Genomic DNA, 24,031 nt, shown 5'->3' with positions numbered 1-24,031 from the left:
TTGGTGGAGGCCAGATCATTAGATTTATTTAAGGTAAACGTGAAAGATTGATGACTTGAGGATTACAGGGAACTGGCACAGAAGAGGAGCTGAGGCCAGCCGGTGTAGATCGGAGTTTATTATCACTGACATATGTCGTGAAATTTGATGTTTTGTGGCAGCAGTACAGTGCAAGACATAAAAATTACGATAAGTTACAAAACTAAATAGCGCAGAAACAAAAGGAATAACAAGGTAGTGTTCATGGACCGTTCAGAAATCTAATGGCGGAGGCGAAGCTGTTCCTGAAACGTTGACTGTGGGTCTTCAAGCTCCTGTACCTCGTGATCTTCCTGAACGGCAGGGCAGGCTTGAGGGTCCCAGTGGCCGCCTCCTGTTGCCGTGAGCACCTCCTGTAAGGACTTTGGGGAGGGGTGCATCTCAGCCCTCCCCTCCCCCTGAAATCAGCCAGCGTCGAGTCCTGCTGTCGGTTTGGGGGGGGAGGGAGTGCACCGCTGGGTCTGCGGAGCAGCCGGTTCCAGGCATTTGTGACCTGCCTGGGGGTGACTCCAGAACCCCGTACTCCCAACCCCTGTGGGATCCGCAGCCTGGCCAGCAGTTGTCACCTTTGACGGGGCTGAACCTCCTCTTCCTCCCTGTCACTTAGAAGTTTGTAGAAGATTCTACCCCCCCCCCCCCCCCCCCCCCCCCATCCCACCACAATTGAACGAAGAGCTTGGATTTACCTAGCGCCTTCTACGAGCCCAGCAGCCCGAGTGCTGCGGTAATTGTTGGGGAGTGCCGTCTCTGGTGGCGTCACTGAGGGGCAAGTGCTGCACCCCCTCCCCCTGCCCCCCAGTCAGAGTTCCCCTTCTCATCCCCAGTGGCAGCCTTTGGCTTCCTGCAGAACGCAGTGAGGCACACTGCTCCTCAGCTGTGGCCGGCTTTCCGCAGGGGTGAGTCCGCCTGGCCAGGGTTGCCAGCAAGGAGAGTGGAGAGCATCTCCAGTGCGCACTGATGCAGTTCTCTCCCAGTGCCGAGCTTGCGGCAACTACCAACAGCCCCAGGTTAATTAGTCCAGCCCGGTCCTTCTCTGATCCTCTGTGCACCTGTTGCCTGGATTGGCCCCCAAACCCAGGGCCCCTGTTAACCAGAAAGGCCAGGGGTGGGCCAACGACTCCCCACCAGGCTGTTCCCTGATGCCACTCGATCAGATTCTGTGCCGCGATTCGCTCCTGGGCGTTTAGTTGTTCCCCAAGCTTTTGGGACCTTTTGGGAGCTCCTCGTGTCTATGCCAGCTCTCTTCCCCCCCCCCCCCCCCCCCCCCAGAGCAACCCTCCAGTTCCACCCCACCCGCCCGCTCCCTGGGGCCTTGCAAGATCTCCTTGCCCGTACATTTACCCAATTCCCTCCTGTCGGCCGTGGTGGAACCTGCAAGCTCTTGATGCCAGCCTGCAGCTCACTCTGGGGTACCTGTTACTCCCTCCTGTCGGCCGTGGAGGAACCTGCAAGCTCTTGATGCCAGCCTGTAGCTCACTCCGGGGTACCTGTTACTCTTGTCTAAGCCAACCGATGCTGCTCACCTTATGCAGTCTGCACCCAAATGTGCAGGTACAGCTGTGCTTGGGTGTCCTCCAGGGCCCCTTTCCCTGGGGACTGTGTACAGGGTACTGTACTGGATACAGGCTCTTTCCCTGGGTACAGGGCCCTTTCCCTGGGTACTGTGTACAGGGTACTGTACACGGGCCCCTTTCCCTGGGTACTCTACAGGGCCCCTTTCCCTGGGTACTGTACAGGGTACAGGGCCCTTTTCCCAGGGTACTGTGTACTGGATATAGGCCCTTTTCCCTTGGGACAGGGTACTGGGTACAGGGCCCCTTTCCCTGGGGACTGCGTTGCTGGTCCTGAATTGGGAGTGCAGCTCTGGTTGCAGTCACTGTCTCGCAGTTCCAGAGACCCTGGGTTCAGTCCTGACCTCTTGATGCTGTGTGTGTGTGGAGTTTGCCTGTTCTCCCTGTGGGTTTGCCCTGGGAGCTCCAATTTCCTCCCGCGTCCCAAAGACGCGCAGGTCAGTGGGTTAGTCGACTGCTGTGAATTGATTCTTTCCCCACCCCGCCAGTGTGTGGGTGAGGGGCAGAATCTGGGGGGGAGTTGTTGGGAAGATAACATTAACTTTAACATTATCACAAGACAAAGGAGCAGAAGTAGGCTATTCAGCCCATAGAGTCTGCTCCTTGAGCTAAACTAAACTATTTCTCTCTAGCCCCAATTCCCGGCCTTTTCCCCATATCCCTTGATACCCTGACTAATTAGATACCTATCAATCTCCGCCTTAAACACCCCCAATGATCGGGCCTCCACTGCTGTACGTGGCAACGAATTCCATAAATCCACGACCCTCTGGCTAAAGAAATTTCTTCTCATCTCTGTTCTAAATGGGTGCCCTCTAATTCCGAGACTGTGCCCTCTAGTCCTGGACTCACCCACCAAGGGAAACAACTTAGCCGCATCTATTCTGTCCAGTCCTTTCAACATTTGAAATGTTTCTATGAGGCCCCCTCTCATTCTTCTGTACTCCAGTGAGTGCAGTCCAAGAGCCGACAAACGCTCATCGTATGTAAGCCCTTTCATTCCGGGAATCATCCTCGTAAATCTTTTCTGAACCCTCTCCAACATCAGAGCACCACACGGTCAGAGGGAGAACGTGCAAACTCTACACTAAAGCGGCAGAGGTTGGGATCGAACCCGGGTCTCCGGGGTTTGTGAGGCAGCGGCTCTAACCCGCTCAACCACTGTGGCCATTTCTGATCTCCAGGTTATTAAAAAGCAATCCAAGTATTGTTTTAAAAACCAATATTTGACAAGGTTAAACGGCAGGAACTGAGTGTGAAGTTATCCACATAGACCGAGTGCAATCAGATAGTTTCCTCTAGAAAAGTGAACACTGAGAGGGAACCGGAAAGGCCTTTATCCAGGATCAGGGAGTTGTACAGTCACAGAGTGTGGAAACAGGCCCTTCAGCTCACAGCGGCCGATTAACCCACCGACCCGCACGTCTTTGTTTTGTGGGAGGGAACCGGGGCACCCGGGGGAAACCCGCAGGGTCACAGGGAGAACGTGCAGACTCCACGCACACACACTCACACTGTCTCTCACTTGCACTCCAGAGTAGGAGTGGGATGTACAGCCAGTGACACCGAAAGCTGGGTTGGTCCGCAGGCAGGGCCTGGGTCCCTAGAGTGCTTGTCTATGATTCTACAAGCTGAATCCTGCCAGAGCTGTTACCTGTGCCCTTTGAACTTCCATCTACAAGAGAAAGGTGCTTTGGGGGTATTAATAACATAACATGCAATAGTACGGAAAATCTGCGGGTCCAGTACCTCCAAATTCCTGAGGGTGCTGGATTTAGCAACATAGAAAACCTACAGCACAGTTCAGGCCCTTCAGCCCACAAAGCTGTGCCGAACATGTCCCTACCTTAGAAATTACCAGGCTTACCCATAACCCTCTATTTTTCTCAGCTCCATGTACCGATCCAACAGTCTCTTAAACAACCCTATCGTACCCGCCTCCACCACCGTTGCCGGCAGCCCATTCCACTCATTCACCACTCTCTGAGTAAAATAATTACTCCTGACATCTCCTCTGTACCTACTCCCCAGCACCTTAAACCTGTGTCCTCTTGTGGCCACCATTTCAGCCCTGGGGAAAAGCCTCTGACTATCCACCCGATCAATGCCTCTCATTATCTTATACACCTCTGTCAGGTCCCTCCTTCATCCTCCGTTGCTCCAAGGAGAAAAGGCCGAGTTCCCTCAACCTGTTTTCATAAGGCATGCTCCCCAATCCAGGCAGCATCCTTGTAAATCTCCTCTGCACCCTTTCTATGGCTTCCACATCCTTCCTGTAGTGAGGCGACCAGATTTTTGGAGTTTTACTCTAGAAGGAAATTTTGGCTGTGGATAGATGAGGGAGGGAGGACTACACATTACACAAGGACTGACGTTGGCCCATTGCGCTGAACGTCCTGCATCCAAGCTGCAGGTTGCACGGCTGGTATCCCTGCCAAGTGCCTCATCCCTCGATGAGTGGGAATCTTGCTGCGTAGGTGTTGGCTGCCCATTCTTTAACTGTGACTGGGCCTCAAAGGTGCCCCAGTGACCGACGCTCTCCTGAAAGGTTTTTGCAGATTAAGAACAAAAACTAAAAGGTGCTTTTGGTTAGGTGTAAATGGGTGGTTGCTCATGGCATGTCAGTGCACACGCCATGAGCAAAAGGATGTGTTTCCATGTGCTGTATCATTGGCTCTAACCTACCCACCAATGCGCCCTTGGGATGTGAGTGGGAGCCCCAGCACCCCAGGAGATCCAGTACATTCACGGCAAGAACATGCAAACTCCACGCAGAGGTCGGGATCGAACCGGGGCAGCTGGGGAACTCGGGCAGCAACTCCACTAGCTCCACGTACTCGGGCAGCACAGTTAGCTGCCTGCTTGTGGAGTGTGTCATCGCTCAGCGCTCGTGCAGGCTAGGGATCTCTGTCCGGTACTGTGCGCTACACCGCAGGTAGCACTCGAGAGGGTAGGGAAGAGATTCACCAGGGTGTTGCCTGGAATGGAAGGCTGTTAGTTGTAAGGGAAGATTGGACAGGGGTGGGTTTACTCTCACTGGAGTGTAGGAGGCTGAGGGGTGACCTGATTGAGGTTCATAAAATCATGAGGGCTGTAGACAGGATAGATGGGTTCTTTTCCCCAGGGTCGGGGAGTCTAGATCCAGAGGTATTGGTTTATTATTGTCACGTACCCAGGTACAGTGAAAAACTTGTCTTGCACACCGATCGTACAGGTCAATTCATTACACAGTGCAGTTACATTGGGTTGGTACAGTGTGCATTGATGTAGTACAGGTAAAAACAATAACAGTACAGAGTAAAGTGTCACAGCTACAGAGAAAGTGCAGTGCAATAAGGTGCAAGGTCACAACGGTAGATCGTGAGGTCAGAGTCCATCTCATCGTATAAGGGAACCGTTCAATAGTCTTATCACAGTGGGGTAGAAGCTGTCCTTGAGCTTGGCGGTACGTGCCCTTGGGCTCCTGTATCTTCTACCCAATGGAAGAGGAGAGAAGAGAGAATGTCCCGGGTGGGTGGGGTCTTTGATTATGCTGGCTGCTTCACCAAGACAGCGAGAGGTAAAGACAGAGTCCAAGGAGGGGAGGCACAGGTTTAAGGTGAGAGGGGAAAATATATAGGTGACCTGAGTGGTACATCCTTCCACGCAGAGGGTGGCGGTTACCTGGAACGAACCACCAGAAGTGGTGGGTACAATTACTACGTTTAAAAAGGCATTTGATAAGATATCTTTATTAGTCACATGTACATCGAAACATGCAGTGAAATGCACCTTTTGCGTAGAGTGTTCTGGGGGCAGCCCACAAGTGTCGCAGCGCTTCCGGCGCCAACATGACACGCCCATAACTTCCTAACCCGTACGTCTTTGGAATGTGGGAGGAAACCGGAGCACAGCGGGACATGGGCCAACTGCCGGCAAATGGGGTCGGTGTAGATTGGTATCGCTGCTGGTGTTGGGCTGAAGGGCCTGTTTCTGTGCAGCTCCCTCCATTATGATTCGCGATAATGAGATGTGCACAAGGGGGGGCCAAATCCACTTGCAGACTGCTGGGCTTGGGCCCTGAGCTCAAACCTGTGCCATTGCCAGTTAGACTCTGCCTGACCTTACCCCAGCAATGCTCAGGCAGTCTATTGCTCCTGTCCCAAGCATTGCCAGCGCATTCCAAGAAGGAGATCTGTAAATTGGGCGTACGTGCGGCCTGGGTTATGTTTGGAGGGAGATGAAGGGTTAATGGCTGTTGCAAGAAAGAGTAGTTGAAGAACCAGGGGGTATTAAGAAAGGGAAGGAACCCTGTTATGCTGGCTTCCTGGGTATGTGCTCTACATCTAGACTGAAAGAGATTAGCTGCCCTCTTTCAGTCCAGGTGAAGGGTCTCGACCCGAAAAGTCGACTGTCCCATTTCCCTCCACAGATGCTGCCTGACCTGCTGAGTTCCTTCAGCTCATTTATTTCTCCATATTCCAGCATCTGCAGTCTCCTGCAGTGGCAGGCACGGTAGCGCAGCGATTAGCGTAATGCTATTACAGCGCCAGCGACCCGGGTTCGATTCCCATCGCTGTCTGTAAGGAGTTTGTACGTTCTCCCCGTGTCTACGTGGGTTTCCTCCAGGTGCTCCGGTTTCCTCCCACATTCCAAAGACGTACGGGTTAGGAAGTTGCGGGCGTGCTATGTTGGTGCCGGAAGCGTGGTGACACTTGCGGGCTGCCCCCAGCACACTCTACGCAAAAAGATGCATTTCACTGTGTGTTTTGATGTACACGTGACTAATAAAGATATCTCATCTATCCTGTCTCCCCAAGGGCTCCGTACTGGTGTGTTGCTAAGTATTCAGCAGCCGGTGGAGATGCTGCCTCATGGTGTCAGAGACCCGGGTTCAACCCCCGTCCTTGGGTCCTCTCTGTGTGTGTGGACTTGGCACGCTGTCCCCCAACCACGTGGATTTACCCCAAGTGCTCTGGTTGCCTCCAATGTCCCAATTGGGGGTAGAATCTTCTTGTGGGGGGGGGTGGGAGGGGGGGGGGGGTGTTGATGGCCAGCAAGCTTTTGGTGGGCTGAAGGGCTAGTTTCCCTGATGTATCTCTCAGTGACTATCTATCCCTGTTGCCTCTTGTACTGGAACTGTGGTGTTGGTGGGGTGAGGATAATGGTCAGCATTAACTTAGGAAGAGACAATCGTGTTTGACTGATCTGCCGGAGTACTCTGAGATAGTGATGAGAAGAGTAGATGTCGGCGGGTGGACTAGATGTGGTTATAGTCCTCCCCAGGTACGGCACGGTTCTGTTCCTGAGAACCGTTCGCAACCCAAACTGTGCGTGAGTCAGAAATAATGGCTGCGCGCCAAGTTCCCACGCGGCAAGAGATGCCCGCTGCCCAGCAAGTCCATCCCGTCGGTCTCCCAAACGCTCGTCCATGTGTATGGGCTGTACGCAAGTCAGGCATTTGTAACCTGGGGGAAGGACCTGTAACTGGATTTCCAGTAGGTTTTCAATAAGGTCAGTTGGAGGTCGGTCAACCAGGTTAGAGCACGCAGGATTGAGGTAAAGCATTGACGTAGATTGGGAATTGATTATCGGATAGGAAGCAAAGAACGGTGTAGGCTGTTCACTCGGGGTTAGCGGGCTGTGGTCCTGTTGCCAGCAGTCCCAGCTGTTGGTGACTCTGAGGGACCCAAGCTCCCAATTGTGCTGATGATGCAGAATCAGGTGGGATTGTGTGTGGGTATTGGTTCATTGTTGTCACTTGTACTGAGGTACAGTGAAAATCTTGTCTTGCATACCAATCATACAGATCAATTCCTTACACAGTGCAGTTACATTGGGTTAGTGCAGAGCACGTTGATGTAGTACAGGTAAAAACAATAACAGTACAGAGTAAAGTGTCACAGCTACAGAGAGAGTGCAGTGCAATAAGGTGCAAGGTCACAACAAGGTAGATCGTGAGGTCAGAGTCCATCTCATCGTATAAGGGAACCGTTCAATAGTCTTATCACAGTGGGGTAGAAGCTGTCCTTGAGCCTGGTGGTACGTGCCCTCAGTCTCCTGTATCTTCTACCCGATGGAAGAGGAGAGAAGAGAGAATGTCCCGGGTGGGTGGGGTCTTTGATTATGCTGGCTGCTTCACCAAGGCAGCAAGAGGTAAAGACAGAGTCCAAGGAGGGGAGGCTGGTGTCCGTGATGCACTGGGCTGTGTCCACAACTCTCTGCAGCTTCTTGCGGTCCCGGGCAGAGCAGTTGCCGTACCAAGCCGTGGTGCATCCAGATAGGATGCTTTCTATGGTGCATCGATAAAAGTTGGTGAGAGTCAAAGGAGACAAACGGAATTTCTTTAGCCTCCTGACGAAGTAGAGGTGCTGAGGAAGTAGAGATGGTGGTAAAAAAGATCGTGGACAAGGACGTGTCAAATGGGATGTGGGGGTTGGGGGGGTGGGGTGGAAAGAGGCCTGTGGTGCAGAAGGCAAGAGTGTTTATTCAGAGAGAGATCGAGTAACACTGGTGTTGAACGGTATGTTGTACACAAGTCTCTGACAGCCAACGTCCAGGTGTAGCAAGTGATCAGGAAGGCAGACTTTGTGCTGGCCTCTCTTACGAGCGGGTTTGAGTGCAGGGAGTGAAGGTGTCTTGCTTCAGTTGCACAGGGCCTTGTTGAGACCTCCCCTGGAGTGGCATGTGCAGTTTCCTTACCCAAGAGCGGTCGTACTCAACAGAAGAGGGGAGTGTGGCGAAGATTCGCTAGCCGGGTCCCGGGGTGGTGGGTTTGCAGTGGGAGAGATTGAGCAGACTCGGATACATAATTCCCTGAAAGTGGCGTTGCAGGTAGACGGCTGTAAAGAAGGCTTTTGGCATCCTGGCATTCATAAAGTATTGAGTACAGGAGTTGGGATGTTATGGTGAGGTTGTATAAGACATTGGTGAGGCCAAATTTGGAGTATTGTTTGCATTTCTGGTCACCTCGCTATAGGAAGGATATCAGTAAGATCAAAAGAGTGCAGAGGAGATTTACTAGAATGTTGCCGGGTCTTCAGGAGTTGAGTTACAGGGAAAGATTGAACAGGTTAGGACTTTATTCCTTGGAGCGCAGAAGAATGAGGGGAGATTTGATAGAGGTTTACAAAATTATGAGGGGTATAGACAGTTAATGCAAGTAGGCTCTTTCCACCTAGATTAGGGGAGATGAGTACGAGAGGCTTTAGGGTAAAAGGGGAAAGGTTTGGGGAGGAATTTCACTCAGAGTGGTGGGAGTGTGGAACGAGCTGCCATCTGATGTGGTAAATGCAGGCTCATTCTTAAGTTTTAAGAATAAATTGGATAGATAGACGGACGGGAGGAGCCTGGAGGGTTGTGGACTGGGTGCAGGTCAATGGGACTAGCGGAATAAAGTTTCGGCACAGACTAGAAGGGATTGTATTCTTTAGTGCTCAGAAGAATGAGAGGGGATCTAATTGAAACTTACAAAAAAAGATTCTTACTAGGCTGAACAGGGTGGATGCAGGGAAGATATTTACCCCTGCTGTGGAGTCCAGGACTGGGGGTCACGGGCTTAAGGGGGGAATTGAGAAATTCTTTCCCCCTGAGGGTGGTGAACCATTGGAATTCCTAGTGGGGAACTGTTTTCCCTGGGGCAAAGGCGGCTGAGGGGTGACCTTTTGGAGGTTTATAAGATTGTTGGGGGCGGGGGGGAGCCCACAGTCTTTTCAGGGTAGTGGAGTCTAGAGCTAGAGAGCACAGGTTTAAGCTGAGAGGGGAAAGATTTAATGGGCACCTGAGGGGTAAGTTTTCCACACACAGGGCTGTGGGTCTGTGGAACGAGCTGCCAGTGGAGGTGGTGGAGGCGGGAACAGTTACAGCGTTCAAAAGACATTTGGACAGGTGAGTGGATAGGAAAGGTTCAGAAGGATGTGGGGGCCGGCATAGATGGACATCTTGGTTGGCATGGACAAGTTGGGCCGAAGGGCCTCTTTCCATGCTGAGTAAACCCTGAATTCTCTCCCCTGGAGGATTGTGGAGGGCTCGGTCACCCAGTTCACTCCAAACCGGGATCAAACAGGGGCTTCTGGGCATTAAGGGAATCGAAGGGTGGTGGGGGCAGAGCAGGGAAACGCTCCAAGGGAGAAGGTCAGCCACGGTGAGTGGCAGAGCAGGCTCGAGGGGCCCGGTCAGCTCGCCCTGCTCCTGGTTCTTGGGTTCCAAAGGATCAGCGGCGCGGGGGCTGAGAGAGATCACCAAGTGAATCGGCCAGGGTCGCCCCTCATGATAGCTTCCTGTTGGTCCTGTGTGTCGGGGAGCAGCCTGGGCTCGTGTTAGCCTGCATATACTCCCCTTGTAGTCTCCATCCAGACAATCCTTTGCAGACCCCCCTTGCAGAAGCACCCAACCCCCCCCCCCCAACCCCGTTTTAGGCGACGATTGAAAAGCAAAACACTGCAGATTTTTGAAGGCAGAGAACGTTGCAGTGTCCGTGTGGAGCAAAGCGGAGCCGGCACTTCACGCCAGCGGCCCTTCACCTGCACCGGGCTTCCCGGAGCGGAGAAAAGCTGTGGATCTGAAACACCACCTCTGGTTTACCTCCCTCTGCAGAGACTGCCTGCCCTACAAGATCTTCTGATCCTATCCCCTATTTCTTTTTGATAACGTGGATCGCGAAGGGCGTTGAGAATTCGGAAGCTGTAGCAAAAAAAGAACAAGCTGCTAGGGGAGCTCTAGGTGGGTCGGGCAGAGAAATAGACAGTCCAGAGAGAGGGTCTTGAAGCGTCGACTGTCCGTTTCCCTCCACAGACGCTGCCCCCAACCGGCTGAGTTCCTCCAGCAGCTTGTTCTGAGCTCTGGGTTCCAGTGTCTGCAGCCTCTTGCGTCCTCAGGAGTTGTAGAGCGGTGTAGGTGCACTGTAAAGAGAGCAGGAGGGTGACACGCAGGTGGGTTGAGAGGTTTAAATGGCAGTGGAAAGAAGACTTTTGGCATCCTGGCATTCATAAGTCAAAGTATTGAGTACAGGAGTTGGGATGTTATGGTGAGGTTGTATAAGACATTGGTGAGGCCAAATTTGGAGTATTGTGTGCAGTTCTGGTCACCTAACTATAGGAAGATCGAAAGAGTGCAGAGGAGATTTACTAGAATGTTGCCGGGTCTTCAGGTGTTGAGTTACAGGGAAAGATTGAACATGTTAGGACTTTATTCCTTGGAGTGCAGAAGAATGAGGGGAGATTTGATAGTTTACAAAATTATGAGGGTTATAGGGATATGCAATTAATGCGAGTAGGCTCCACCTAGATTAGGAGAGATAAGTATGAGAGGACATGGCTTTAGGGTGAAAGGGGAAAGGTTTGGGGGAACTTCTTCACTCAGAGTAGTGGGAGTGTGGAACGAGCTGCCATCTGATGTGGTAAATGCAGGCTCACTCTTAAGTCTGAAGAATAAATTGGATAGATACATGGACGGGAGAGGTCTGGAGGGTCATGGACTGGGTGCAGGTCAAAGGGACTAGCGGAATAAAGTTTCAGCACAGACTAGGAGGGTCAAATGGCCCATTTTCTGTGCTGTGGTGTTCTATGGAACTATCAGTTGAACAGGATGGCCTGTGAATTCTCTGCACATGAAAGAGTAAACCACTCAGCCCTCTGAGAGCTTGTTCCATGTTTCAGCAAGGTCTTGGCTGATAACTCTGAAGAATGAGAGGGGATCTTGTTGAGACTCAAAAGTCCCAACCTGGCTGAAGAGGCCGGACTTCCCCCACCCCTCCCCCGGCTGGGGTGTCCCAACACCTTGGATGAAGGGGTCGGCCATTCAGGATGGAGACGGGGAGAAATCCATTGCCCACAGAGGGAGGCGAATCTCTGGAATTCTCCCAAGTTGGGGTGGGAGGGTGCACGCGGTCACTGAGAATTCGAGAGCAACCTGCGTGTAGCAATAGGACAGGACGGTGGGGCTGAGCTAGGGGGTAAACCGAGGTCTTGTTGAAATCTGGAGCAGGCTCGAGGGGGCTCGCCTTTATACTTGATACTTTATCGGTGCCCTGGTTTAGAAAAACCCGTGTCCCGCGGGGTTGCCGGGATCCTAGGACCTCCTGTTTCAGAAGTGTGACCTGAAGGCCGCCCCCACCTTAAATTGCTTTGGGCGCCACCCAGACCAAGCAATGCGTTGCCAGCCACCGCTTCCCTGGAGAGCGGGGGCCTGCGCCCTTGGGCTGCTGCGGAGGGAGCTCTGCACTCCCAGGAGAGGCAGCCTTTGCCAGCGGGGCCTCTTCACCCCCCACTCCTGACTACAGCGTGGCGTGTGGAGGGTTCTCCTGACAGCCCTGGGCTGGTACCCCACCCTAGACTCTTCAGGGGGGGGGGGGGGGGAGTTTGCAACCCCTGCGTCCGCAACGGGGAGCTCAAGGGACGCTGAACTTTCGTGGCGGTGGTGTGGGGAGTCCCAGGCGGAAGGAGGGACCCTTGGCATTTGGTCCAACAGCTGTGCTTTTGGGATCGGCGAGGTCCGCAGACTTGGTGGGGGGGGGGGGGGGGGGGTGGGGGGGAGGGTTCTGTTCCCGCCCCCGAGGCTGACCGGCAGGCGCGAACCCGTCACGCCACCCCGCAGGCCGCCGCTGCGCTGTGATGAGTTTGCGTAGGCGGCTGGCGGTGCGAGCCCACAGTCGTCCCTTGCTGCCCCATCGAGGCTCCAGGGCAGGTGGTGGGGTGGGGGGACCTGTGACGGCAGCACATCTCGGACCAGCAGGTAGGTTTGGTTGATAGGGTTAGGGTGAGTGAATCAGCAGCAGAGCGATTAAGGTGACAGGCAAGAGGCAAGAGACGGAGAAGCTAATGCCCTGCGCTCGATTTTTTTCTCTTCCCCACCCCACTCCCAATGACCCACCCAACCAGGGATACGAGAGCCTCATGGCTGCCAAACTGATGGCCAGCAATGTGACCAACAAGAACGACCCGCGCTCCCTGAACTCCCGGGTCTTCATAGGCAACCTCAACACGGCCGTGGTGAAGAAGACGGACGTGGAGGCCCTCTTCGCCAAGTATGGCAAGATTGTCGGCTGCTCGGTGCACAAGGGCTACGCCTTCGTCCAGTACGCCAACGAGAGGACGGCTCGGACGGCAGTGGCGGCTGAGGACGGGAGGATAATCGCCGGGCAGCCGCTGGGTGAGAGCGGAGCTCCGCGGGGCGGGAGCAGCGAACACAGCCGTCCCTGTCGCTGTGGCGTCAGGAGCCCGCGCCCCACTGAGTGCGCGGTTAACTCCCTGCAGAGATCAGTGTTGGGGTCGGTGGACGGTTAAAGATCGGATCAACACACTGGGGGGGGGAACGGTAGGGGAATGGTGGTGACCATACCCCCGAAACCACACCTCTCTTGTATTCTACCCCTTCTCTGTCGCGCTCCCTGCCCCCCGTCGCTCTCTCACGTTCTTCCCCCCTCTCTCTCTCTGTGGCTCTCTCGCTTTCTCTCTCGCTTTCTCTCTCTCACTTTCTCCCCCCCCGTCGCCCTCTGGCTTTCTCCCGCTCTCTCGCATTCACCCTCTTCCTCTCTCGCCCTGCCCTCCTGACCCTCCTGTCCACCTCGTCTGTGAGTTTTCCTTGCCAAGAGAATCATTCTTCCCAGGACTCCCGTGGCCTGGGATGCCGCAGTCCTTCTCTGCTGGGATCCCTGGTGGTGAGGGCTGGGATCTTTATGCAGCTGGTGCACATTGTGGAGAGGGTCCTGGGCCAGCTTGGTCCACTGTACTCCTGTACAGAAGGGAGCAGAAGGCATGGACCCTGCCACATGTTAGGATGGGTCCCTGCCGATCTTCAACCACCTATTCTACACTGATACCATTTCATTCCCCCTGCATTCCCATCATCTCTCCCCACCCCCCCCCCCCCCCCATCCCCCAGATCCTACTCCTCGCCCACACACTGGGGGACGATTCACAGCGGCCGATTAACCCACGAACCCCACACGTCTTTGGGACGTGGGAGGGAACCGGACCCCCGGGGGAAACCCATGGGGTCACCGAGGGTGCTTTATAAAGGTCGTTAAAAAATGTTTGAAATATCGGGGCAATTGAGGACCGGGGGAGATGAAGCCTGGGGCAGATCATATTGAATGTCAGGGGCAGGGTCGAGAGTTCTTATCCCCTCCGGGTCTACATCCTGTGGCTGATGACTGGGATCCCCTCTGAAATGATGCAGTCAGCTCACCGCCGCCATCCCAAGAGGCAGTCAGCGATGGGTGATGACTGGTGTCCCTGCCGATGGGGCCCATATCCCGAATAATGAATAGACTCTGGAGAAAAAGGCCCCCCCCCGTAATTGCTTTAACCTCCTGACAACCGCCCTTGGCTTCAGTTTCCACGGTGGGGTTAGGACTTTGATCTTGCAGGCAAACTGTGCACCCGATGTTTCCCCCCCCCACCCCCCCCAACCCTCTCTCGAGCTGATTCCCTGTGCCTGCTCTTGTTGTTACAGACATCAACCTGGCCGGGGAACCCAAACCCAACAGACCCAAGAGCGGCCAGAAGAGATCGGCTTCCGACATGTATGGGTGAGTGGGCTCGGGCCACCGCTTCTGCCCCACCCATCCCGCTCCTCCCGCCTGTGTCCGGTCCCCCACTGGCGCCTCATCGCTCCCACCCCCCTCTGAACCCGCGACCGGTCTTCTCTGCGTCCTTCCCCAACCCCCCCCCCACTGTTCGGGGAGCTCTTTCCTCACACTGCTGTGGCCGCACCGTCCCTTCCCCCACCACAACACCTGAGCCTCCTCTGTCTAACACTCCCCTCCCTCCCCAGGCTTCCCCTCCTCTCTCCTCCCTACTAAACCTCCTCCCCAGAGCCTCCACTAGTTAAGTCACTTTGAACCACCCCTCTCTCTCTCTCCGCAGGTCCACATCTGACCTTGACTATGACTACTACAGGACTGACTTCTACGACAGGTAAGGACCCCCACCACCAACCCCCCTGCCCCCCCCCCACCCCATGCGGAATCCACTCCGCCAACCGTGGGGCTGGGATTCGTTGCCACAGAGTGGGGGTGGAGGATGTCACTGGGGGTATTTAAGGCAGGGATCGGTGGGTTCTTGATCGGTTGGGGGGAGGGGGTGAAGGGTCCCAGGGAGAAGGCGGGAGAGTGGGGCTGAGAGGGAAAAAATTAAGTCAGCCATGATCGATTGACAGAGCAGACTCGATGGGCCGAATGGCCTCATTCTGCTCCTTTGTCTCATGGCTCAAGGGTTAGGGGACGGAGAGCAGGGCGAGAGGGCAGTGACCCCAGGCAGGTGGAGGGGGGAGGAACAGCGATCATGAGACAGTGGAATGGGAAGCAACATGGAGACCCCAGGACAAGTCTGTGGGGCAGGGGAGAGGCACCAGGAGTTTTGGGGTGGGGTGGGAGGGGTGGCCCCAGGATGATGGTTTTGGTTGGGGGGGGTGGGGGGTGGTGTGTGGAGGAGGTGCGTGTCCCTGGGGACAAGGATTGGTTGGTGGTGACCCAGGGACTGGGGAGGGGTAGGGGCAGGGCGGGGGGGGGTGTGGGTGAACATATTCTCAACTTGCTTGCTGAGTGCATGGGCAATGGAAGTAGTTGTGTGTGCATGTGTTCTCTCTCCCCAGCGCACCCCCAACCAGGCAGTCGGAAGGGTACGAGATCCCGTCACTGACCCGGTAAGTGTTACCTGACCCCCCCCTTCAGCAAACCAGCGGGGTGTTCTCCCACATTCAGGCTCAGCTGTGGGAGAAAACTGGAGGGAGAGGGGTGGGGGTTGGGAGTGTAGTGGAACGAGAGCAACACCGCCTCCTCTCTGCTGATTCGCCTGCACCACGGTGGTGTTGAGAGGGTCCGAGTTCTCCTGACACGAGTGTGGCACCCGCCCTACCGGACCAGCAACCCCACTGTCCCAGCCTTGAATACATCCGGTGATTCATTCTGATCTCCCCCCTCTCTGCCCGTCCCCTCCAATATATCCGATGACCCGATTTCCACCCCCCCCCCAGCGTTCTTGGGGGGGGAGAGAACTCCCGAGATTCCCTGCTCCTCCCTGTTGTGAAACAGGTATGAGGTCTCAAAGGACAAGGACTCTGAACACAGTCTTAGAGAGAAATGATTTATTTACAGAAGACAAACGTGGGGAAAAGGGAACGGGGGCCACACCCACCCCCACCCACCCCCACACACACACACCCGGTGATAGCGAGTGTGGGGACATCACAACAAGGGTAAGATGCACACGCACGCACACACACACAGACACACGCACACACAACGAACTGGGTACAGACAATCAAGGAAAAACCATACGATACCTGCCACCCCTTGACTCAGTGCAGGCATGACTCTCTGCTACCAGGGATAGTAACTAAGATGTTCAGTGCACACCTCACCAACGAGCAGGTTCATCCCTTGGAGCAGACACAGAGAGAGCATATCCGGCACGTGCAGCACTCTTCATGGTGCTGGGGGGGGGGGTGTCCAGCCCAGGTAGTTCAAAAAGGCCAAAGGCCAGGTGTGCACTGATGGGTGGGGCGGGGCCAAATCTTGATTGGCAGTGGTGTGTCTTCCGACCGGGTAGGGGGGCAATGCTGTCATGTGACAGCCCCGACCCTCCACAATACGCTCCTGCAGAGGGAATCCCTCCCTGTCTCTGTCTTAACCGCACAGTTCCTCGTCCTGAGACACCCCCCTGGTTCTGGATTCCCCCCCACCAGGGGAAACCCCCTCAGCATCTCCTCCATTGAGACCAGCCCGCCCACCCACCCCCCCCTCCAGATCTCACCCCTCTCATTCCCCTAAACCCCATGGGTACGGGCCCAGCCTGCCCAACCCTTCCCGGTATGACGATGACTCCTTCGTGACCACAGCGAGGCTCTTTAATCTGCTGTGTGCTTCATGTTCTCCCAGTGAACCTCCTGAGTTGCCTCCTGTGCAAAAGCTTCCTCGTGTACAGAGACCATAATTGGGGTGGCGGTCGGGGCTGCTGCCTCACCGCCCCAGAGACCCGGGTTCAATCCCAACCTCCGCCGTTACCTGTGTGTGTGGAGTCTGCACCTTCTCCCCCACCCCTGTGACCGCGTGGGTTTCCCCCAGGTGCTCCGGTTCCCTCCCTCATCCCAAAGACGTGTGGGGTCGGTGGGTTCATCGGCCACTGGGAATTGGTATTGGTTTATTATTGTCAATTGTATTGAGGTCCAGTGAAAAACTTGTTTTGCAAACCAGTCGTACAGGTCAATTCATTACACAATGCAGTTACATTGAGTCAGTACAGAGTGCATTGAGGTAGTACAGGTAAAAACAATAACAGTACAGAGTAAAGTGTCACAGCTACAGAGAAAGTGCAGTGCAATAAGGTGCAAGGTCACAACAAGGTAGATCGTGAGGTCAGAGTCCGTCTCATCGTATAAGGGAACCGTTCAGTAGTCTTCACAGTGGGGTAGAAGCTGTCCTTGAGCTTGGTGGTACGTGCCCTCAGGCTCCTGTATCTTCTGCCCGATGGAAGAGGAGAGAAGAGAGAATGTCCCGGGTGGGTGGGGTCTTTGATTTTGCTGGCTGCTTCACCAAGGCAGCGAGAGGTATAGACAGCATTGTCCCCCACTCGCCCCCCCCCCCCCCCCCCCCCCGTGTGTGGCTGAGGGGCAGAATCTGGAGGGAGTTGATGGGAATGTTGGGATAGTGGAATGGGATCGGTGTAAGTGGGTGGTTGGGATGGTGGTGGGGGGGGGGGGGGGGGGGGGGGGGGCAGTGGGGGAGGTTGTCGGGAAAATTACCGGGATGATAGGATTGTTCTGTGTGGACAGCAGACTTGGTGGGTTGTGTGGCCTCTGGTGTTATCGGGAGATGCAAAATGTGGTTCGGTGCTCCGGGTTTGGCCTCTTCAGTGCCCCGTAGAATGGAGCAGGGTGTGGACTCCACACCCCCTTGCAGTAGAGACCAACAGCCCATCTTGTCCTGTCGATAACCTGCTTTCCTGCTGAGTTCCGTCTCCGAGGTCACTGGAATTCCCTCCTCGTCGCCAGCTCTCCCTCGGCAGGGGGACAAGGTCCTGGACCTTGGGAGCCTGGTCTCAGGAGAGGCTTCAACTTATCTTGCTGGGAGGGAGGGGAGGAAGGAGACGGACAAACTCCATTTCCCCACTCCGACACTGTACGGTGGGCAGCGAGGGTACAGGTGGAGTGGGTACTGGAGGGCAGGATGGCGAGGTAACAGGCAGAGATGTGGCCGGAGGGTAGTGCAGTACATGTACAGGGAGGGGGGGAGAGGAGGAGGAGGAGAGGAAGCCCATGTGTGGGTCTGGTACGGATTGACGAGGGGTGGCAGAGAGAGCTCGAGGATGGGAGGTGCCTTCAGATGTGCATCCAATGGGCCAGTACTTACTGTCTCTTCCCCACCACCCCCATTTCCCCCCCCCCCCCACACCCTCTGCAGGATGTACCCCTACCCCAGCAGGGTGCCTCCCCCCTTGCCCAGGCCCGTGACCATCGCCAAGCGTCCGCGGGTCACGGTCCCCGTGCCGAGGAGAGGGAAGGGGAGCTTCAACAGCAAGTCCGGGCAGAAGTCTGCATCGTCGGGGAAACCAGGTACTGGCGTCAGAGGTTCTGTCACCACGCATGTTCTCGGCTCTCATCCCGCTCCAGCTCCGGGGTCAGACCCAGGGCGAGGCTCCCCCCGCGCCGTCCCGTCACACACTCCCGGGGACGGGGTCAGACACGGTGAGGCTCTCCCTGCACCGTCCCATCACACAGTCCTGGGTACGGGGGTCAGACACAGGGTGAGGCTCCCCCCGTGCCGTCCCGTCACACACTCCCAGGGACGGGGTCAGACGCAGGGCGAGGCTCCCCCCGCACCGTCCCGTCACACACCCCCGGGGATGGGGTCAGACACAGGGTGAGGCTCCTCCCGCACCATCCCGTCACACACTCCCGGGGACAGGGTCAGACACAGGGTAGGGAGGCTCCCTCCGCCCCTGGTCTGTGGGGTGGGTTGGGTGCACCTGTTGTGGAGCGGTTGAGCCGGGGTGAGTTGGGGAGGGTGGGGGTGCTTGCGGCTTCGCCCACCCCATGTACTCACAGAGTTCCGTCTTCGCCCTTTTGCCCGCACCCCTCGGCGCCGCCAAGTGAAAGCCAACGACCTGGCCACCATCAAAAAGGAGCTGACGCTGATCAAGAGCAAGGTGGACTCGCTGCTCGACAGCCTGGAGAAGATCGAGAAGGAGCAGTCGAGCCAGACAGGTGAGGCTTCGCACTCCAGGATTACATCTCCCCTGCTCCCCCCCCCCCCCCCCCCCCCCCCCCCGGGTCTCGACAGGAGACTCCAATCCCCACCCCTGGCTGATCCAGAAGTTCAGGAGCTCCACCTCCCGTACTTCCACTTCCTTGGCACGGTTTCCCAGCAGTGAGGGCCGCAGCCTCGCCGTACCAGGGACCTGACCTCCACCGCTGTGGGCGTGGAGTCCACGCACTCTCCCTGTGACTTTCCCCTGGGGGTGGGGGGTGCTCCACTCCCTCCCCTCCCAAGTCCCAGGGACATGCGGGGTTGGTGGGTTCGTCGGCCGCTGTGAATCGTCTCTCCTCCAACCCCCCCCCCCCCCCCAGTGTGTGGGTGAGGGGCAGAATCTGGGGGGAGTTGATGGGAATGTGGGGGGAATGGACGGCACAGACTGGGGTGGGCCGAACGGCCTTTCTCTGTGCTGGTTTTCTCTACGGCTTGAGGGCTTAAGGTCCCAACACCCAGTTGTAGTCGGGTCATCCTGCACGGGACAGACCCTTTGTGGCATGTCAGTGTCCACACCAATCCTACCCTAATCCTGATTAATTCACCCCCGCCCTCTCTGCTTGTCTGTCTCTCTCTCTATGTCTGTGTCTCTCTCTGTCTGTCTGTGTCTCTGTCTCTTCTCTCCCATCCCCCACCCACAGTTGAGGTTCTGGACGTGAATTGGGGTGGGGCTTCTAGCTGCAGAGAGATGTCTCTTCCCCCCCCCACCAGGGTCTGGGCCCCCTTCCCCTTCCCCTGCCAACTCCTCTCCCCCCCCCAACCGTCAGGTGGGATTGTTGGCCGGGGGCGGGTCCGTCATTTCTGTCGTCATTTCCCCAACCCCCAAGGCAGATGTGGGTTGGTGGGGTGGGGGGGGTGGTGTCCCGACGCTGGAGGGTGGGTGGGATGAGTGAGCACAGTCAGCGGGTTGGCAGGCTCTACTGGTGAGGGGGGAGATGTTGTGCCTGCCCCACTGCTGACAATGGAGGGAGGGGTAAATTCCACCCCCCCCCCTTTCAAAGTGGGGACAGGGGTGTTCAGGGGGAACGGCAGCGGCCTCCCCTCATTCCCAGCCCCGGAAGCACAGTCCCCCTCCCCCCATGGCATTCGGGGGACGTATTGGGCCCCCCGATAAGGGTTCTCCTGTCGGCAGGGGCCCCCTCTTCCTCCCGTCTAAATCCCACCCTCTCCTCTATTCTTCCCCCACCACCCACCCCACCCGAGCAGAGGCCAAGAGCGAGAAGGCTGAGGAAGGGAGCGGCGCCAAGGGCGGGAGCGAGTCGAAGAAGGCCGAGAGCGAGGGCACCGGTGAGGAAGGCGACCTGCTGGAGGACGAGGAGGAGGAGCAGGTACTGGTGAGGGGGCCATCCTTCCCTCCCCTGGGAGTGGGGTTTGGGGTAGGGTTTCTCAGTGATATTCTCCTGCCCGCTGAGGAGGCAGATCCTTCCCAGCCCACTCCCGTATTGGTTTATTATTGTCACATGTGCCAAGGTACAGTGAAAAACTTGTCTTGCATACCGATTGTACAGGTCAATTCATTACACAGTGCAGCTACATTGGGTTAGTACAGAGTGCATTGAGGTAGTACAGGTAAACACAATAACAGTACAGAGTAAAGTGTCACAGCTACAGAGAAAGTGCAGTGCAATAAGGTGCAAGGTCACAACAAGGTAGATCGTGAGGTCAGAGTCCATCTCATCGTATAAGGGAACCGTTCAATAGTCTTATCACCATGGGGTAGTAGCTGTCCTTGAGTCTGGTGGTACGTGCCCTCAGGCTCCTGTATCTTCTACCCGATGGAAGAGGAGAGAAGAGAGGATGTCCCGGGTGGGTGGGGTCTTTGATTAGAGAAGGCGGTGGGGTTAAATACTCGTGGAGTTCCACCCTGGTACCCTGTCCCGCAAGGCCACGCGTGGGCTGGGGGTGGGGTGGTCAGGGTGGGGTTGGCTGGTCGCAGGGTGCAATGGCACCAGGATCGCCAGGAAGGAGGACGTCGGTAGTCTGGCCTGCGAGATCGCGCTGAGATTTAGACGGGCTGGGTTTATTCCCAATGGAACGCCGGAGGTTGAGGGGGTGACCTTGTCGCAGTTTATGTAATTGAGGGGCATAGATAGGGTGGATAAACTTCCTCCCCAGGGTAGGGGAGTCTGAAACCAGAGGCGACAGGTTTGAGGTGAGAGAGGGGGAAGGTTTAAAGGGCACCTGAGGGGTGGGTTTTCCCACACAGAGGGCAGTGGGTCTGTGGAACAAGCTGCCAGAGGAAGTGGTAGAGACAGTTGTCACATGGATGGAGATGCAGCAAAAAGCTTTTGCTGTGCATGTCACCCGGACAGATTGTGCCTTACGTAAGTACGTCCAGCTCGTAAAAAGAAAGCAGAATGCAGAATAATGTGTCACAGTCACAGAGAAAGTGCAGTGCAGGTGGACAATAAGGTGCAAGGGCCACGAACAGGTAGATAGTGAGGTCAAGAGTCCATCTTTTTGTGTGTGTGAGAGGTCCGTTCAAGATTCTTACAACAGTGGGGTAGAAGCTGTCCTCGAGCCTGGTGGTACGTGCCCTCAGGCTCCTGTATCTTCTGTCCGATGGGAGAGGGGAGAAGAGAGAATGTCCGGGGTGGGTGGGGGTCTCTGATTATGCCGGCTGCTTCACCGAGGCAGCGGGAAGTGTAGACGGAGTCCGCAGAGGGGAGGCTGGTTTCCGTGACGCGCTGGGCTGTGTCCACAACACTCTTTTCAACTACTAACTGAGGGACCAGGACAATCCACAAACTCTCTTCTTGAAAGTTTGAGATAGTACAAGGGTAAAACAATAACAGAACGCAGAATAAAGTGTTACAGCTACAGAGAAAGTGCAGCGCAGGCAGACGATAAAGGTGCAAGGGCCACGACAAGATAGATTGTGAGGTCAAGAGTCCATCTTATTGCACTAGGGGACCGTTCAATAGTTTTATAACAGCGGGGTAGAAGCTGTCCTTGAGCCTGGTGGGACGTGCCCTCAGGCTCCTGTATCTTCTGTCTGATGGGAGAGGGGAGGAGAGGGAATGTCTGGGGTGGGTGGGGGTCTTTGGTTATGCCGGCTGTTTCACCGAGGCAGCTGGAAGTGCGGACAGAGTCCACGGAGGGGATGGTACTATGTTTACAAGACATGTGGACGGGTACACGGAAAGGAAAGGTTCAGAGGGATCGGGGCCTGGTGCGGGCCAACGGGACTGGTGTCAGGTGGTCATCGTGGACAGCACTGACAGGTCGGGCCGAAGGGCCTCTCCCCGTGCTGTGGGACTCTGCGAGTGCAGAGAATTGCGAGGCGGTGACCGTTGGGGGGGGGGGGGGCAGGAAGGGGACTGATACCCCTCCCCACCCAAACAGAGAGGGGACGGGGGGAGCAGGACACATGCATACGCCAGCTGGTGGGGGTGGGGGGGGGGGGACGGACCCAGCAAGCAGAGACACAGTCAGCGGCTGGTCCCCTGGAATGGGTGAAGGTGGGGGTTGGGGGGGGGGGGGGGTGAGTTGGGGGTGGTGTGGGGAGACAGGCTGGAGTGCGGCGTCTGCTCGAGCCTCAGTGACTGACTTCTTGCTCTTCCACCCCTCACCCCCCCCCCCCACCCCACCTCCCCTCGGTCACCCGCAGCTCGAGGACAGCAAGGGCCGGAAGGAGCGTGAAGAGGGAGAGGAGGATGGAGGGGACGACGCCAACGGCCAGGACGACCACTAGGCCAGTCGCTCTTGACCAACGCCCGCGTGAAATCCGAAACAAAAGATGACCCCCCCCCTCCCTTTCTGCCCCCCCCCCCTTCCCCCCGCTCCCTTGTTGGGCTCCTGTTTACTTTTCTATAAAGCTTTCTGTTGGTGAGACGGCAGCCATTTCGAAGCTGATTTTTATTGTGAATTTAAACGTAGCATCTTAATGAGAGATTAAAAATAAATAAAGGGGCAGGCTCTCTCTTCTGCCCTCCCCACCTCTTGCCCCCCCACCCCTCCCTGTCTGCCCGTTCCACCCAGCGGGGGACGGCTTCAGGGTGGTCCTCGGCTGCGGGGAAGTGGTGGGGTGGGGCGTCTCACGCCCTCACGGGGTCCCTACACCCCAGCGCCAGCCCTTGTCTGTAAAGCGTTCTGTCTGCTTGCCCCCCCCCGTCGAGGGTGGCACTGAGTTTCCCTGGGTTTGGGGGGGTGGTGGTGGTGGGAGAGGAGACAGGGGCCTGACTTTCTTAAATGGAGCGTATCGTCTCGGTGACGGGTTCAGGGGACAAATTGTGCCTCCCCCGCCCCATCGCAGGCGGGGCTGCCCCAGTCGGGGTATCTGGTGGCGGAAGGGACATAGGAATCCTTTGGGTTTGGGGGGGGAGGGGAGGGTTCTGGGTCCCGCTTGAGGTCCTGGCGCTTCCCTCTCCCCCAGCCCTGACCTCTTCCCCCGGCAGTGATCGTTCCCCTATCTGGGTGATAAGGGCACATCCAGGCCTCTTGCCGCAGCCCAGGTGCCCAATGAGCCCCGGTACTGGGAGTGACAACGTCCCTCGGCAGAGTGGTGGTTGAGTGGGGCTCCCTGTCACCCCATCCGACCTCTCCCCCCCCCCCCCCCCAACCCCAACTGCTCCCCCATCCGACCCCTCCCCCTCCCCCCGGATCTCCCACTCTTCCCGCCCCCCAGTGGGAGCCCTGACCATTGGTGTAGGAGGGATGGGGGTTGATTCCAGCTCCCATGTCCAGTGTTGATTGGGAACCTCCACTGGGGCAAGTGTGCCGCACCCCAGTCCAGTCGCTTGTACGACCCTCCCATGGTCCCCTGACCTGGCTTTTAACCCCTGCTGCCCCGCCCCGACCCTGTAACCCCTGGCAGCTGAGGGTCAGTGACAGGTGGCCCTGACTGATCGACAGCCCCTGGCGCTCAGGGTGGGCGATGTTGGGGAGCCCTGCGTCTCCTTGCACAGCATTTCCACTGAGCGATCTGCAGATTGTTCTCCACCACCCCCCCCCCCATCCCTCCGCGCCTGACGCCCAGACACCAACCCTTCCCCTCCTCAGACCCAACCACTGGCTCCGCTCCCACCCCCCCCCCCCCACCCCCTCGTCCCTCCCTGCAGCCCAGAGAGCCGAAAGCTTTGCCTGCTATGAATTTTTTTTTAAACGAAGACTGTGCCCGTTTTAGAGAGTGGGGAGGCGGTGGGGAGTGGGTTCCGTGTCGAGGCGTGCTGGCCTGCACTAGACCAGCAGTAGAACG

At 56.5% G+C, this 24,031-nt stretch overlaps 1 protein-coding gene across 2 annotated transcripts in view; it reads left to right on the top strand.

Annotated features, from left to right (window-relative positions):
* LOC127567123 (heterogeneous nuclear ribonucleoprotein C-like) overlaps positions 1-22,673 on the top strand; it is a 34,557-nt gene extending 11,884 nt beyond the window's left edge. The window contains exons 3-10 of one of the 2 annotated variants that reach the window (XM_052009813.1): positions 12,467-12,737; positions 14,043-14,118; positions 14,456-14,506; positions 15,183-15,233; positions 17,989-18,140; positions 18,678-18,791; positions 20,041-20,162; positions 22,445-22,673. In XM_052009813.1, the coding sequence (XP_051865773.1) occupies positions 12,467-12,737; positions 14,043-14,118; positions 14,456-14,506; positions 15,183-15,233; positions 17,989-18,140; positions 18,678-18,791; positions 20,041-20,162; positions 22,445-22,528 (921 nt within the window). In that variant the 3' untranslated portion in view covers positions 22,529-22,673. Of the gene's footprint in view, positions 1-12,466; positions 12,738-14,042; positions 14,119-14,455; positions 14,507-15,182; positions 15,234-17,988; positions 18,141-18,653; positions 18,792-20,040; positions 20,163-22,444 lie in introns of both variants that reach the window. The other variant, XM_052009812.1, reaches the window with a different exon arrangement.
* The last annotated feature ends 1,358 nt before the right edge of the window (positions 22,674-24,031 follow it).

Source organism: Pristis pectinata, unplaced genomic scaffold (genome assembly GCF_009764475.1).
Source record: "Pristis pectinata isolate sPriPec2 unplaced genomic scaffold, sPriPec2.1.pri scaffold_126_arrow_ctg1, whole genome shotgun sequence".
In the NCBI taxonomy this organism is placed as follows: domain Eukaryota; kingdom Metazoa; phylum Chordata; class Chondrichthyes; order Rhinopristiformes; family Pristidae; genus Pristis; species Pristis pectinata.
Note: the sequence above shows the minus strand (reverse complement) of the source record. Positions and strands in the feature narration are given on the sequence as shown.